The 16,916-nt window shown below is 44.7% G+C and overlaps 2 protein-coding genes across 2 annotated transcripts in view; both read left to right on the top strand.

Moving 5' to 3' along the window:
• LOC138839618 (high mobility group nucleosome-binding domain-containing protein 5-like) overlaps window positions 1-443 on the top strand; it is a 24,822-nt gene extending 24,379 nt beyond the window's left edge. The window contains exon 9 of the mRNA XM_070039190.1: window positions 1-443. This exon is cut by the window's left edge and continues 98 nt beyond it. The gene's annotated coding sequence lies outside the window, so the exon portion shown is untranslated.
• Window positions 444-2,723: 2,280 nt separating this feature from the next.
• LOC138839617 (uncharacterized) lies at window positions 2,724-7,664 on the top strand. The gene is made up of 5 exons (XM_070039189.1): window positions 2,724-2,775; window positions 3,573-3,688; window positions 6,078-6,208; window positions 6,301-6,404; window positions 7,259-7,664. The coding sequence occupies exons 1-5, from the start codon at window positions 2,765-2,767 to the stop codon at window positions 7,557-7,559; spliced, it is 663 nt and encodes a 220-aa protein (XP_069895290.1). The 5' UTR covers window positions 2,724-2,764; the 3' UTR covers window positions 7,560-7,664.
• Window positions 7,665-16,916: the final 9,252 nt, after the last annotated feature.

Raw genomic sequence — 16,916 nt, 5'->3', positions numbered from 1 at the left:
CCGCTGTAAAAGTTAAACATGATTGTTTTTATTGTGTGCCCCCAATTCTGTTAGCTGCATTATTATTGTGTAACAAATAACGTTGGCAATTTCCTTGTTTGTGCCAAACACTCCATTACCATCGTGCTTACTCTGTTAGCTTGGCACTTACTATGTGTGCTGCATTCTTTCTGTGTGGCAGAGACTGTTAAAGCAAGATACACTTGATGAATATTTCTGTGTATTTATGCATTTACCATAAGAAATAAGTTTTATTGGTCATTCTCTGAATATAGTAGCACTACCCCTGCTTACCCCAGATGTGACTACTGAGGGTAGTTCTAGGTGCTTTATTCCAGATTTTTATCTGAATTTACATACATGCAGCACCACTATGAGCATCGATTACCTGCCCTCTCCACTACAAATGTATTTGGACTAGTCTCTGTTTCCTGTTTGGTACATGTTCCACACTCCTTTATTTACTTTAGCAATTAATAAACATTTGAAAATTTTTCCATTGTTCACTCCTTTCATTCTTGGGTACATGGACCTATGCAAGTGTGTGAGTGGGGATTTTAGGGAAAGGACTTAAAAATGCTGCATCAAAGGAATCATTCCTTATTTTAAAGAAGCTAATGAATTAGTGTTGTGTGTTGAGCACTGTCCTAGGTGTGAAGAGACACACAGCAAGGTAAGATAGACAAATAACCACCCATATATAGAGGTGGTATTCTAGTACTGGATGTTTTAAGTATTTTGAAACAAATGATTGCATTTTGGAGAACATTTAAAACCAACCAATGACTGGGAATCAGAGGCTCATACCTATAATCCTAGCCACTCAGGAGGCTGAGATCTGAGGATCAAGAAGCCACCCCAGGCAGGAAAGTCCTTCAGATTCTTTTTTCCCAATTAACCACCCCCCAAAAAAGCTTGAAGTAGAGCTATGGATCAATTGGTAGAATTCCAGCCTTGAGTGAAAAAACTAAGAGACAGCACCCAGGTCCTAAGTGCAACCTCTAAAACCGGCACACACACACACACACACACACACACACACACACACACAGCCACCAAGGGTGGACTGAGGAGTAGCTCATGGTAGACTGCATGCTTGGCATGCATGAGGTCCTGGGTCCAATTCCTAGAACTAGAAGAGAAGCTACCAATAGACATGAAACACTGGCCCAGGATGCAGACAGCACTGAAGCTATCTTGACCTTGCACATCTACCTCACACTCAGCCTTGGAAGGTGACCACAGTCCCCTCAACATTTTTCTATAGAAAAGTGATGGGGCCCAGGTGTGGTGGGCATCTTCCCAGAGTTTTTACAGTTGGCATAGAGATGGAAGGCTGGATATAGAAACCACTGTAAACTGAGCACCAGTGGCTCATGCCTGTAATTTTAGCCCCTAAGGAGGCTGACATCAGAGGATTGTGGTTTAAAGCCAGCCCAGGCAGGGAAGTCCATGAGACTCTTATCTTCAATTAATCCACACAAATCTAAAAATGGAGGTGTGGCCCAAGTGGAGAGTGCCAGCTGTAAGTGAAAAAGCTAAGGGACATTGTCTGGCTCAGACCCAGAGTTCAAACCCCCGTGTTGGATAAATAAGAACCTTATTGTGACTCCAAGGACATTAAGGACAAATGTGCATGGTGGGGGAGGGAGAGTTGAATGTGGTCCTGTTTCTGCTCCCAATTGCAGGTCTGAATGTGATATCATCTTCCCAAGGTATGGGATTTGGGGGAGAGTGCAGAGAGGTACAGGCAAGGGGTCCTGCTGACAATAGGACATGGGAGGATAGACAGGAAGAAATGGAGAAGGAAGAAAAGTGAGAGATCCAGAGACAATTGTGGGCTGTCAAAGCCACTAACGGGAAAGGATACCAGAAAGGAGATGATGTGGGCAATGGTAAGCATGCCCTGACTGCCTGGCCGCCCTTCAGGAAGAGGTGGGTGCTACTTGAGTGGAAATGTGGACACGGCTATACTGTGGCCGGGTTTCCTTGGGATTCACAATTCTTTCCTTATCCTTACATTTCAGCCTCCCAGTGTGGGGTAGAGAATGCTGGTACTACAGGCATGAATGCCATTCCCATCTCCTCTGTCTGTTTAGACACCTAGCTCTGCATGTTTGATGCCTGGACTTTGAATGTTGAGAATGTGCATGTCTGTTTTTCTCAGTCTGACTTCAGGGAAGTTAGTTTGTGGTCTGATAGTTGTAACTGCAAACTTGTTTTTTATTATCTATGTGTATCCTGATAAATAATTGGTTTGGTTATGAATTATCTGGATGTGACTACAGATATCAAATTCTTTTTTGTGTGGGTGTTGAATAATGCATTGAATGCTTGAATGCTTGAATAATGCATCAGGAAAATGGTGTTTTTGCATTACTTTGGGCAGAGCCTCATGGTGGACCTCCGGGTTTGATGTATGTCTGACAGGGAGGGTGACAGCGGGGCTGAAGGAGAGAGAAAGAGGTCCTTTAATCCTCCCATACCCTCACCCATGGACTCTCTGTTCCTGTACAAGTGCCTTACACAGTGCCCTTTATGGCTTTGGCTTTGTGTGCCACCTTGAGGTCCTGCCCATTTTTATGGAACTCTGCCAGTGAATGGGCAGCCAGGAGGGCTTGTGTAATGGGCCAACTGGAAGGGGGAAGGGTGCTTGTTGTATATGATGGTCTCCATAGCAGCCTTGGAACTTTAGCTTCAGGCGAGATTGTGACAAGGGAAGGGTTTCAGGAAGTCAGGTGTGCTCAAGGGTTGGAGTGCAGCCATGATTGCTGAGTGAGTTTGCCTACTATTTTAATCCCCAGTAGCTGTGAGAATGGCAGAGATCAGAGGGTCAGCTAGAGGTGTGTTGGCATGGACAGGGCTGGGGAGCAGATGTAGTCAGATGGCTGAGGAGGGATATGTGAACAGGAAAGGGAAAGAAGAGATTAAAGCAATGGGAGAATATATGGGTGATAGGACAGAATAAGTAGTCAGATGGAAGGAAGAGGCATGAGTGGGAAGAACAAGTGAGAGATGGGCAGAAGGAGTGATTGGAGGGTAGAGAAGGAAGGTTTGGCTAGTCACACAGCATGCCAGTGTCTACCAACTGAATGTTAGTCTGGTAGAAGAGGACTCTGGAGGTTGGAACTGGGATTGAGGGCCCTGGTCAAGTTCAGGGCTCTCAGCATGAGAGTTCCATAGCATATATACCTTAGTTTCTCCTAGCACACACTGAAAGCTATGGCCAATGTGTCCATCGGTGCCATGTTCTTCATTTAGAGATTCATGGCTTCCTTTAGATAACTCATCTTCTCCAATGAGTACAGATAGGACCAGGGCTGGGGGCTGGGACAAGAACCTCTGTGCTCCTTCTCTCCAAACCTTGGGCCCATCAGTTTACAGGGCTGGGCGCTGGGATAAGAACCTCTGAGCTCCTTCTCTCCCAGACCTTGGACCCATCAGTTTCCAAGGGGAGGATGCATGGGTCTCACTTGTGTAGATTTCTGACACTGTGAGTGTGGTGTTTGCGGATGTCAATCCTCATATTCCTGTCACGTCTTGCATCTTATGTCTCTTCTCTCATGTCCCAGGCAAAATGGAGGAGGAGACGCTGTTCATGTACAACCAGCAGGACCTGCTCAGCCTCTGTGTGCGCCTGGCCGTGCTGCTCGCAGTGACTCTGATTGTGCCAATCGTGCTGTTCCCAGTGTGTGGGGCAAAGAGGCCCAGGGAGCAGGGTGCTGGGGTGGATGAATACAGGGCCTGGGTTTGGTTGCTTGGATGATGGATTGAGCTCTGAGATGCTGGATGGAAGGAGGAAGCAGGAATGGATACTCAGGAAGGCAAAGTTCTCTGATGGACAGAGAAGCAAAAAACAGTGGTCTGTCAGAAGGGATATAGATGGCAAGGCAGAGAGACATAGCAAGGAACAGAGCTAGTCAGTAGGAGGAGAAAAGCACAGATGGATGGCTAGACATAAAGGAAAGGAAGAAATGGTTGGTCAGAGGATAGAAGCCCAGATAGAATGAAAAAATTAAATGAGATGAAACTGGATGTGATAGTGTATGTCTCTAATCCTAGCATTTACAAGGCTGAAGCAAGAGGAGCTTGAGTTTGAGGCCAGGCTGGTCTCCACAGAGCCTATTTAAAAAATTGAAGGGCTGATGATGATAGAGTTTGGAGGAGGGGTGCTTATGGTTGAAGTACTATATATACATATATACATATATATATATATACATGTATATGTATATATGGATGAAAATAGAATAATACAACCTGCTAAAATTGGTTTAAAGGGAGAAGGGGAAAAGAAAGTGATAGAGAATATGATAAAGTACACAGAGATACCTTTGTATAATAGAAAAATAGAGAAAATGTTTCCATAGGAGATACACAATAAATTCTTTTATATAATTTCACAGAAATGCACAAAAAGCAACCTTTAACCACATTAACTTTCTTAAATGAGATTAAATTCTCAATACTATAGTTTTAGTATTTTGTGAAAAATAATATGTATGTATGCTTGTGTGTGTGTGTGTGTGTGTGTGTGTGTGTGTGTGTGTGTGTGTGTGGGCGTGCACGCGCGTGCGCACCAGTCCTGCAGCTCAAACTCAAGGCCTGGGCAGTGTCCCTGAGCTTTTGTGCTCAAAGTTGGCAGTCTTATCAGTTGACACACAGCTCTATTTCTGGCCTGTTTTTGGTTAATTGGAGATGAGTCTTATGGACTTTCCTTCCTAGGCTAGCTTCAAACTGTGATTCTCAGATATCAGCCTCCTGAGTAACTAGAATTGGCCCCCAGTTCTCATCTTCTTTACTTTTTTTTTTGAGGAGGGGGGGGTCTGGTCGTGGGGCCGGAACTCTGGGCCTGGGCGCTGTCCCTCAGCTCTTCAGCTCAAGGCTAGCGCTCTACCACTTGAGCCACAGCACCACTTCCAGCTTTTTTCTTTTGCTTATGTGGTGCTGAGGAATCGAACCCAGGGCCTCATGCATGCAAGGCAAGCGCTCTACCACTGAGCCACCTTCCCAGACCTCATCTTCTTTGCTATAATTGCAGTTTGTGTTTTAGATAATTTTTAAGAAATATCTTTGGTTTCCTGCTGTGAACCAGTGGCTCATGTCTATAATCTTAGCTACTCAAGAGATTTGAAATCTGAGTATCACAATTCGAAGCCATTCTAGGTAGGGAAGTCCATGAGACTCTTATCTCCAATAAACACAAACACAAAAGCTGAAAGTGGAGCTGTGGCTCAAGTGATAGAACATCAGATTTGAACAAAAAAGCTAGGGGACAATACACAGGAGTTTAATTTAAGCTCCAACAATGGCACACACTGAAAATATCCTTGCTTTCCTAATCAAAAAAAAGAAGAAAAAACTCTTCAGGACTGGAAATGCATAGTTTAGTGTAGAATACTTGCCTAGCTTGTGCACAGCTCAGGATTTGGTCTCCAATGATAAAGGAAAAACAAAGAAGCAAGAGATACAGAAAAAAGGATGGAAGTCGAACTAGGGAGGCATAGGAAGGACAATGTTCAGATAAGGAGGTGGGGATAGTTTTGACAGGAGGAAAGTAGAGCTAGTCAAATAAAGTAGAAAAGACAGGTGTTCATCTGAGAGGTGGACAATGAGAGAAGAAAGGATTTCATATATTAATGGAGGGGTAGACAGATGGAATAGTGTTTGTCAGAGGGTGGAGGCAGAAAGCTCATTTAGATGATAAAGTGGGGCCACAGTCTTCAGAGAAGAAAGCAGGGTTTCAGACAGAGTGGAGTTAATGTAATGACCTAACCTCAGAGCAGGGTGCTGGTAGCCTATAATACTTGTTACTGAAATCTGAGGATCATAATTGAAAGCCAGCCCAGACAGGAAAGTATAAGCCTTTTAAATCTAAGTAACCACCAAAAATCTGGAAGTGTAGCTTTTGTTCAAGTGGTAGAGCATCAGCCTTGAGACATTAAGCCAAAGGACAGCACCCAGGCCCTGAGTTTAAGCGCCAGTATTGGTACAAATTGTCTAAAAGAAGACCTGCTCACCTTCAAGAGGGGTAGCACATAAGTCCTCACTCCTTACCTGCCTTTGCCTTACCACAGATGCGCCGAATCCCGTAGCACCTGCTCGTTTCAAACTACACCTTCTGTTAACTGTATCTCTGATCATGCTGGCTTTAGTCATTATTGATGTCATCTTATACCATCCACCCATGATATCTTTGGGGTTATCGGTCAGTATCTCCCACCCCAGTTTGCAGCCTGACCTCATTGAGGTGGCCTTGTACCCAAACTTAGCTTGATTCTTGTCCTTTCTTATCTCTAGGCTCCACCTGAGCCCTCAGCCTCATCTGCATCTGTTCCAGCATCTTCTAAGGTGGTATTTTACTTTCTGTGGCGGAGCCCCTTTTTTCCTGGCCCCAAATCTAGGTGAGGATTACATGGACAAATGCTGGGGAATGAGGCAACATTTAAAGGGAATGCTTGCCCAGATGCATGGACATTTCTGGAACATTCTCAGGATAGGGTTAGGTGCTAAGGAAAGGCAAAGCCAAGAATGAGGGTGGGTGATTTTTTTTTAAGAATGAATGTAATTAATTGTCTTAAGAAGAGATCGAGAGAGAGAGAGAGAGAGAGAGAGAGAGAGAGAGAGAGAGAGAGAGAGAGAGAGAGAGAGAGAGAGAGAGAGAGAGAGAGAGAGAGAGAGAGCACCAGCAGAATCTAGGAAGACTGGGGACACTGGAAAAGTCAGGTGGGCTTGGAATTGGTCTCAGTGGCAGCATGCCTTTCTAGCATGCATGATTACTTGGGTTTCATCTCTAGCACTGCAAAGGGGGACAGGGGTACATAGAAGGGGGAATTCTTCAAATAGATGAAGAACTATTGAGAAGACCTGTGGGAACACTCTGAAAGAGGAGGATTGAGGAAGGTGTTAAGGAGAGGGAGGGCCAGGTGCAATGTTCACACCTATAATCTCCAGCAATATGTAAGGTGTAGGTAGAAAGATCTTAGTCTAAACTTGTCTAGATCAAACTTGTAAAATACTATCTGAAACATCACTAAAATCCAAAAGGGATAAGGGAAGGGCCTGGCAAAGGTGGTAGAGTACCTTCCTAGCAAATGTGTGGCCTTGACCTCAAAACCCAATACAATTAAACAGAGCAATCAGAGGAGAGTCAGGAATGAATGGTACACTCTTTGAGGGGTGGGGAGTTGAGAGCTTCTCATGGGTAACTTTTGTGAGGAGTGCCTGACAGCCTCATCTTTCTCCCTCTTACCTACAGGCCCTGTGTCTTGGTGCCATCAGCATCCACTTCATTGCCAGCAATCAGGGCTTTATGTGTGCCAACTGCTCTAGAGACTAAAGGCACATATTTGAACAATGACATGGATTCCCTTAACCCTCTCTATGCTTGTCAACATGAGCATATCTGTAGAGGGAGTCAGTCTATTATAAATCCATCTTTGCTGGGAGGTGAAGGTGGTTTGTCTCCAATAACAAAGGGTATCCACAGTGAGAGAGAACAGAGGCTACACAGTGGTGGCCCTACTCCCAATCCCAACCTCAACTTTCAAGTGAAGTAGGGGGGGAGGCTAGGTTTTCAGGGATTCTCATCCAGCCCAGTCCTTTCTCCTCTTCCTGGCCCAAATAGTTGGTCAGGTTTACCCTTGGATAAAGAGAAAAAATAAAGATGCATTTGTTCACTCTGGTCTACTTGTTATGATCTTTGTTGAAGTCCTCTTGGAACCTACCTAGGATAATTAGGGGTAAATGAATGCCCTTAGTAGAGCTGCACTCACTACTTTATTCTTCCTTCTGTAAATTGGTACAGGTATTGGGAACCTTCAAAGTGGCAGGCTGGAGACTAAGAAGCAAATGTTCTAGATGATGGGATGGATAGATCACCAAATGAAGCTGAGAAGCGAGGTACCAGTAGAGTAGCTCACATCTGTAATCCTAGCTATTCAAAAGGTTGAGTTCTATGAATCGCAGTTCAAAGTGAGCCTGGGCAGGAAATCTTGAGAATGTTATCTTTTTTCTTTGGTCAGTTGTGGGACCTGAACTCTGGTCCTGGGCGCTGTCCTTCAGCTCTTCAGCTCAAGGCTAGCGCTGTACCATTTGAGCCACAGCACCACTGAGGAATTGAACCCAGGGCCTCATGCCTGCAAGGCAAGCACTCTACCACTGAGCTATCTTCCCAACCTGAGAATGTTATCTTTAGTTTACCACCAAGAATCCAGAAATGGGGGTGTGGCTCAAGTTTTAACTTGAGGGACAAAGCTAAGGGATAATACCCAAGCCCTAAGTGCAAACCCCATTACAAAGAAAGAAAAGAAGAGAGAGAGAGAGAGAGAGAGAGAGAGAGAGAGAGAGAGAGAGAGAGAGAGAGAGAGAGAGAGAGAGAGGAAGGAAGGAAGGAAGGAAGGAAGGAAGAAGGGAGGGAGGGAGGGAGAGAGGGAGGGAGGGAGGGAGGGATGGAAGGAACAAAGAAAGAAAGAAAGAAAGAAAGAAAGAAAGAAAGAGAGAGAGAGAAAGGGGGAGGGAGGGAAGGAAGGAAGGGAGGGAAGGAAGAGAGGGAAGGAAGGGAGGGAAGGAAGGAAGGAGGGAAGTAAGAGAGAGAAAGAAAGAAAAAGGGAAAAGAAAGGAGGGAGAAAGGGAAGGAGCGAGGGAGGAAGAAAGGACAGAAGGAGGGCAGAGGGAGGAAGGGAGGAAGGGAAGAAAGGAAGGAAGACAGAAAAGAAGAGAGAGGGAAAGAAGGAGAGAGTAACAAAGAAGAAAGAATGGAAAGAAGGAAGAGGGGAGGTAGTGAGGGAGAGAAAGAGAAAGCAAAAAAGAAAAAGCAAGCAATAAGGAAAGAAAACAAAAGTAAAGGGACGAAGAGGGAGGGAGAGAAAAAGGGAGGAAGGAGCAGAAAATGGTGCCTCCACATACTAAATTCAGTCAGTCACTTATTATTCTGTGACCCTTGATCTAAGAACATTATTTTGAATGCTCAAAAAGAAAAAAATATTTTTGTGATACTTGAAATTGTAGGAAAATGACACGTGCATAAATGATGTTTTGTGGAACTCAGCTAAACTTGTTCATTCATATACTCTTCATGACACTGGAGCTGAGGAGTTGCCATTCAGACATGTGGTCAGCAAAGTCTGAGCTATTTACTCTCTGGCTCTTTGCAGGAAAAGCTGACTGGCCTCTGATTTAGCAGAGAGAAGCGAAATGCCATCGCAGGTAGAGATGAACACTGAAGTCAATGAGTGAGTGTGAATATGGGAGAGGGTGAAAGGACTTGTTAAGGAGGACCTCAGTAATGAAGGCTCTTATGATGCCCAGAAGAATCATGCTTCATGATTATGTAGGCAAAGAATGTGCCAGGCACAGGAAGCAGCAAGTGCAAAGGTCCTGAAGTAGGTATGAACCTGGCAGATCCAAGCAAGAGTAAAGAGAAGCTAAGGTAAGAAGCCTGAGTTACAAAACATGGATTTTTGCCACCCTAATAGGTGGAAAAGTTATTAGTCTAAAATTGAGATATTTATGAGACTTTCCACAAATTTAAGTGCCATTAACCATCCCAGTTTTTATTTGTTATTTTTTTAATTTGAGATGGGGATTGAATACAGGGCTTGTCACACAATTGGTGAGCATTCCACCACGGAGCTCCAACTCTAGCCTCTCAGATAATTTTTTAATTTAAAAAAGTTTCTTTTAGCCAGGTAATCCTAACTACTCAGGAGACTGAGATCTGAGGATCGTGGTTTGAGGCCAGCCCAGACAGAAAAGTCCCCATGGGACGCGGATCTCCAATTAAAGACCAGAAAACCAGAAGTAGTACTGTGGATCAAGTGGTAGAATGCTAGCCTTAAGCACGCAGAGGCTCAGAGACAGTGCCTAGGCCATGAGTTCTAGGCCCACAACTGATGGGGGGGAAAAGCTTCTTTGATGTGTATGTGTGTTCAGGATGGCCTAAATCACTACCTGCACATTTGGGCCACTCACACTCCTGGGTTGAAAGGTCTATCCCACAGTGTCAGGCTTATTTGTCAATAGGAACATCTTGCAAACTTTTTGCCTGGACTGGCCTTTAACACTGAAACTCCTAATCTCTTCCTTCTGAGGAGCTGGGATATGTATGAGCCATACATCTGTCCACTCCAGATAATTTTCTACCATTAGTAGGGCTTGAACTCAGGGCCTACATGTTTCCTTTATGTTTTTTTCACTTGAACCAGTTTCACAGCTCTACTTCTAGCATTTTGCTGCTTAATTGGGGATAAGTATCTCACGAACTTTATTGCCTGGGCAGGCTTCAAACAAGGATTCTCAAATCTCAGCACCTTCAGCAGCTAGGATTATACCTATGAAACACAAATTCAAAGTTCTTCAAAGATAATTTTAATTAATTAATTAATTTTATTTATTTATTTATTTTGCCGGTTGTGGACCTGTACTCTGGGCCTAGGCGCTGTCTCTCAGCTCTTCAGCTCAAGGCGAGCGCTCTACTGCTTGAGCCACAGCACCACTTCTGGCTTTTTTCTTTTTGCTTATGTGGTGCTGAGGAATCGAACCCAGGGCCTCATGCATGCAAGGCAAGCACTCTACCACTGAGCCACCTTCCCAGCCGATAATTTTAATGTATATGTGTGTGTGTGTGTGTGTGTGTGTGTGTGTGTGTGTGTGTGTGTGTGTGTGTGTGTGTGTGTGTGTGTATATATATTTAATCCTTTCCCTTCAGTTTTTGCTTTGTGTGTACGTGCGTTGCTCTGTGCTAAATTTTGCTATTCATATTTTTTTTTTGGGTCCAGTCGTGGGGCCTGAACTCTGGTCCTAGGCGCTGTCCCTCAGCTCTTCAGCTCAAGGCTAGCACTCTACCACTTGAGCCACAGCGCCACTTCCAGCTTTTTTCTTTTTGCTTATGTGGTGCTGAGGAATCAAACCCAGGGCCTCAGGCATGCAAGGCAAGCACTCTACCACTGAGCCACCTTCCCAGCCCCTGCTATTCATATTTGTGTATGTGTGTGTATGTGTATATGTGCGCATGTGCACATGTCCATGCTGGGACTTAAACTGAGAGTCTAGATACTATTCATTAGGACTCTTTCTCAAGGCTTGAGCTTTATCACTTGATCCACAGCTCCACTTTGACTTTTTAGGTGGTTAATTGTAGATAAGTGTCTCACAGACTTTTCAGCCTGCACTAGCTTCAAACCACAACCTCATATCTCAGCCTCCTGAGTAGCTAGGACTACAAGTGTGAGCTACCAGTGCCTGTCTCACTTTTTGTTCCTTACTGCAACTAAATGTAAGCTCTGAATGGCCATCTGACATTCTTGGTGCTGGAGATGGAATCCACATTCTTGTGCATAATAATCACACACTATCCTACTGAGGTGAACATCCCTTCTGACTTGTATTTCATGCAATTGTCTAATTCCACTTGTGAGCTGGACAGGGGTTCATGCCTACAATCCTAGCTATTTGGTAAGCAGACATCAGGAGGACCCAGGTTTGAGGCTAGCCCGGGTGAACAAAAAATAAGCCAAGCCTAGCCAAAAAACAAAACAAAACAAAAAGTTGGAAAGATGTTATCTCACTTAAAAAATGGACCTACGGAATCATTCTGTAATCCTAACTAACCCAGCCTGCCTACACAAATGTGTGAGATCCTGTTTGAGAATTCAACTGAAGCAAATATGGCCAGAGGAGGTAGCCCAATTGGTAGGGACTTACTAGCCTGGCAAGCTTAAGACATGAATTCATGCCCCAGTACTACCATAAAAAGTAAAAAAAAAAAAAAAAAAAAAAACCCACACCCACACAAAAACTATAGCAGGATTGGAGCTCATGGAAAAATGCAGTCCATTCAATATGACCACATCTCAGTATTCCCTTCCTTCCTCTCTGTTCACCCTCTAGTCTGGGCAATTGCAACAGAGTACAGTCACACCTAGATTCCTAGATTGGGGCTTTGTGGCTAATACAGAAGTGATCATAGTTTTCCCTAAAGTCATAGGTTAAGGAAATGGAGACAAGGATTGGCTGAGCTCAGCCTCTGGGAAACTGTTCGATAGAAATACCATCTCCCCATGGGGCTGGGAAGGTGGCTCAGTGGTAGAGCGTTGCCTTGCATGCCTGAGGCCCTGGGTTTGATTCCTCAGCACCACATAAGCAAAAAAGAAAAAAGCTGGAAGTGGCACTGTGGCTCAAGCGGTAGAGCGCTAGCCTTGAGCTGAAGAGCTGAGGGACACCGCCCAGGCCCAGAGTTCAGGCCCCACGACCGGACCCCCCCAAAAAAGAAATACCATCTCCCAACTCATGCAATCACGTAAGGTGTCTGGGCTTATACATTCTTTTGGCGGGGGGGGGGGGGGGGGGGGGGGGCGGGCGGCGGTCCAGTCATGGGGCCTTAACTCAGGGCCTGGGCACTCTCCCTCAGCTCTTCAGCTTAAGGCTAGTGCTCTACCACTTGAGCCACAGCACCACTTCCAGCTTTTTTCTTTTTGCTTATGTGGTGCTGAGGAATCGAACCCAGGGCCTCATGCATGCAAGGCAAGCGCTCTACCATTGAGCCACCTTCCCAGTCCTGGGCTTATATATTCTTGTTTTTAAATTTTCTATTTATTTGATTATTGTGAAAATACTGTACAGAGGGGTTACAATTACATGGGCAAGATAATGAGTACATTTCTTATCAAGCATTGTAGCCTCCTCCTTTGTTTCCCCTTCCCATCCCTTCCCATCCTCCCCCTACCCCCTTATATATTCTTATAGGAGCAAATAGTAACTTAAAAAAAAACCACAGCATGGGGCTGGGAAGGTGGCTCAGTGGTAGAGCGCTTGCCTTGCAGGCCTGAGGCCCTGGGTTCGATTCCTCCACCACATAAGCAAAAAGAAAAAAGCCAGAAGTGGCACTGTGGCTCAAGTGGTAGAGCACTAGCCTTGAGCTGAAGAGCTGAGGGACAGTGCCCAGGCCCAGAATTCAGGCCCCACGACCGAACCAAAAAAAAAAAAAAAAAAAAACACACACACACACACAGCAGATAATAGATTAAAATTTTTAATTGCTCAGAAAAGTAATTTGATGAAATGGGTAAGATATTAAAATGATACCATTAAGACTGGTGATGTGAGTCAAATCCTAGCGAATACAAGACTTTTGAGTTCTAAAAGAATGAGGCAGTTAAAAACGAAATACTGAGATGAAGAGGATTCTTAAAGTACTCTTACAATCTAGGCACTAGTGGCTCACACTTGTAATCCTAGCAACACAAAAGGCTGAAATATGAGGACCGTGGTTTGAAGCCAGCCCAGGTAAGAAAGTCCTTTAGATTCTTATTTCCAATAAACAGTACCAAAAACCTGGAAATGGAACTGTGAATCAAGTGGCAGAGCATTAACCTTGTACAAAAATTTCAGGGTGCTGGGTGCCAGTGACTCATGTCTGTAATCCTAGCTACTCAGGGGGCTGAGATTTGAGGATCGTAGTTCAAAGCCAGCCCAGTATGGAAACTCCATGAGACTCTTTTTAAAAAAGAATTTTTTTAATACCATACAGAGGGGTTACAATTACATGGGCAAGGCAATGGGTACATTTCTTATCAAGCATTGTTGCCTCATCCTTTGTTTCCCCTTCCCATTCCTTCCCATCTCCTCCCCCACCCCCTCACCCCCCCCCACCAAAGTTGTAAAGTTCGTTTTTCAACATAACGACTTGTATATCTCATTGTTGCAATGAGTCCATCTGTATCCCTATTTAAAGGTTTGTTTTTTCCCTTCCCCTCCACAAATTATACCAACATCAAATACAATGAAATCAGGGGTTAGAAGCAGACCAGAGACTCCAGAGACTGGTTAGGACACAAGGGAGATACAGGATCTTCCCATCCACAGCCCCCCTCAAAAAAAAAAAAAACTCCCTAAGACTCTTTTTTTTATTTTTTTATTTTTTGGGTCCAGTCGTGGGGCCTGAACTCTGGGCCTGGGCGCTGTTCCTCAGCTCTTCAGCTCAAGGCTAGTGCTCTACCACTTGAGCCACAGCGCCACTTCCAGCTTTTTTCTTTTTGCTTATGTGGTGCTGAGGAATTGAACCCAGAGCCTCAGGCATGCAAGGCAAGCGCTCTACCACTGAGCCACCTTCCCAGCCCAAAAAGCCAGAAGTGGCACTGTGTCTCAAGTGGTAAATTGCAACCTTGAGCACAGAGCTCAGGACAGAGCCCAGGCCCTGAGTTCAAGCCCCAGAACTGGCACAAAAAAAGCCTCTTATTAAATTCCTCAAGAATGAGGTGAATCCTAGCTCTCAGGTGGCTAGTTCTGAGGATAACGGTTCTAAACCAACTTGATGAGAAAAATCCCCTAAGACTCTTATCTTCAATAAACCAACAAAAAGGCCAAAGTGGAGATGTGGATCAAGTGACAGAGTACAAATTGAGTGTGAGAGGCCCTGAGTTCAAGCAGCAGTATTGGCACAAAACAAAAAATGAGGTGAAGTTTGGTGATGCCAACCTGTAATCTCAGCTATTCAGGATGCAGAAGCAGGAAGATTGTGAGTTCAAAGCCAAGTGGGTAAAGTTAATATGACCCTGTTTCAAAATAATGGAAGAAAGAAATCTGGGAGCGTGACTGACATGGTAAAACACTTGTCCAGCAAGTTAAAGGTTCTGGATTCACTCCTCAGTACAGAAATACAAACAAACAAACAAAAACCATATGAAGAATGTTCAGAGGTAAAGAAAGTGAGGTAAAGTTAATTAATGCACATATCAATTGTCTAATTTACTCATAAGAACAATGCAATAATTCAAAAGAAAATACTTAAAATAATGAGTGAGTTTCTTAGAATTAGACATCTTCCTATCTAAAAGGATCATAGTATATAGGACAGGAGAGAGAAGACTCATATCTGAACACCTGTATCCACACAAAAAAATGAGATTTTGAAAAATATGTTTTATTTGGTGCCACTACTGAGCTTGAACCCAGGGACTCAGGCTCTCGCTTGGCCTTTCTGCTCTAGACTGGCACTCTACCACTTGAGCCAGCCAGCTTCTTGCTAGTGAATTGGAGATAATACACACTTGGATTTTCTTGCATGGTCTGGTTTGGAACCTCAATTCTCACATCTTAGCTTCCTGAGTAGAATTACTAGCTCATGATGATGGCTCATGCCATCAGCATCTGGCCTTGAGCTGAACTCTGACTTCATCAAGGCTAAGGAGGCATTTGTTGGCAAGGAACAGGATAGAGAGAGGCTTGTGCAGGAAAATGAGTAAAAGAAACAGGGAAAAGGAAATTTTGTCAATGTGGGGAACAGTAAGAGACACTGGACAAATGGTAGAGCTCACCATTGCCCATAATCGGAGAGTATACCCAGGAAACTTGAGTCAGTAGCTGGTTAATTTTACATACAGAGTCCATGAACTGTTCTCTCCATGTGGACTCTGATCCTTGACTCCCTGGATCTAACTCTCCCTAGTAACTCAGGTAATACCCAAGAGCCAGTGGTTCCCCAAATATATGTCTTTCATTCTTTATATTTATGCTAGTACTGGGGCTTGAACTCAGGGCCTGAGCATTGAACCTTAAGTTTTCGCTCAAAATTAACATTGAGCCAGTGGAGATAAAAGTCTCATGGACCTTTCTTGCTTGGGCTAGATTCATAGAGCACTCCTCAGATCTCAGATTTCTGGATGAGAAGGATTACAACCTGGAGTCAAGTACAAGCCAGAGTATCTTTCTTTAGGACCTCAGAACTGTTTTGGAGTGAGTCCATAAGGAAGTTAACAGCACTGTCTCCCTTGACACCAAGGAGTTTAGCCTAGGTGACTTGCACCAAGCTAGCAGCATCTGTTTGTCATAAAGACAGCAGTTTTTTTCTTTCTTCAGATCAAGACAATTTCCTGGCACAATAAGCTCCTTCCAGTCCCAGGTGAACTTGTGTGTGACAGGGAGTATTGAGTGCTCATTCAGGCAGGTCAGTGAGAGGTGTACTCAGACTTTCTGATTTCTTACCCCACTTTTGTAGGGTGTGCTACACAACACCTCAGAGTGTGGGATCCAGTTCCCAGAGAGCTGCCCCAAGGGTAGATGATGACATCTAGAAGTAAGGGGGAAGTCCACAAAGCCTTTAAGCCACCTTGATGGGGGTTCTTCCCCAGCACCCTACTAGTCCCAGTTCCCACTTCCAACTGGCCCCAATCCCAGGCTTCTTCCCCTCTGTGCTTTGAACCCACACCCTGGCTCCAAGACCACTTCCAGACCTTACATGCACATGCTAGACTCTACCCCCAAAATCCACCCTAACTGCTGAACCTTCACCTCTAGCCTCTATCACATCCCCAAGTCCAGGCACCCAGACTTCCACCCTTCCCACTTCTTACCCCAACCCTGACTTCCTGAACCCACGATCCCATTCCTTCCTGACACTCCCTAAGCATGCAGACCTATTAGCAGGTGGGACAGAGGTTGTTTTGGCTTGCAGGGAGGTATTGGTGGTCTTGGTCATGTGTGTGCACAATGTTGGGGTAAGGACTCTGGGAGGTGGGAGTCAGAGGGTAAAGAGGATGGGGTGAGGTGGGATTCCCTGGATGGGCTGGGCTGGGGAGACTGGAAGGAAGGGAGAGAGGAATCTTTTAATTTATATGTACTCCCACCAACACCAGCCATGTCTTGCCTGTTCATTATCATATCTGAATTCCTCCTGGTTATCAAACCTTTCCTGTACATGGACTCTAATGGTGAGTGTACCCCATCCCCTGGTTGATGTCCAGATCCTTGCCCCTATCTATAAGACCCAGCTGCCTTTTCTACCTATGTATGCCTGCCTCGGTCTCAGGTATTCTTTTTTTGTGCCAATTCTGGTGCATGAACTTAGGATCTGTTGCTATCCCTTAGAATTTTGGTCAAGATTGATGCTCTACCACTTGAGCCACAGTCCCATTTCCAGG

This window comes from Dipodomys merriami, unplaced genomic scaffold (genome assembly GCF_024711535.1).
Source record: "Dipodomys merriami isolate MVZ:Mamm:240054 unplaced genomic scaffold, mDipMer1.0.p SCAF_3, whole genome shotgun sequence".
Taxonomy (NCBI): Eukaryota; Metazoa; Chordata; class Mammalia; order Rodentia; family Heteromyidae; genus Dipodomys; species Dipodomys merriami.
This window is presented reverse-complemented; position numbering and strand designations above follow the sequence as displayed.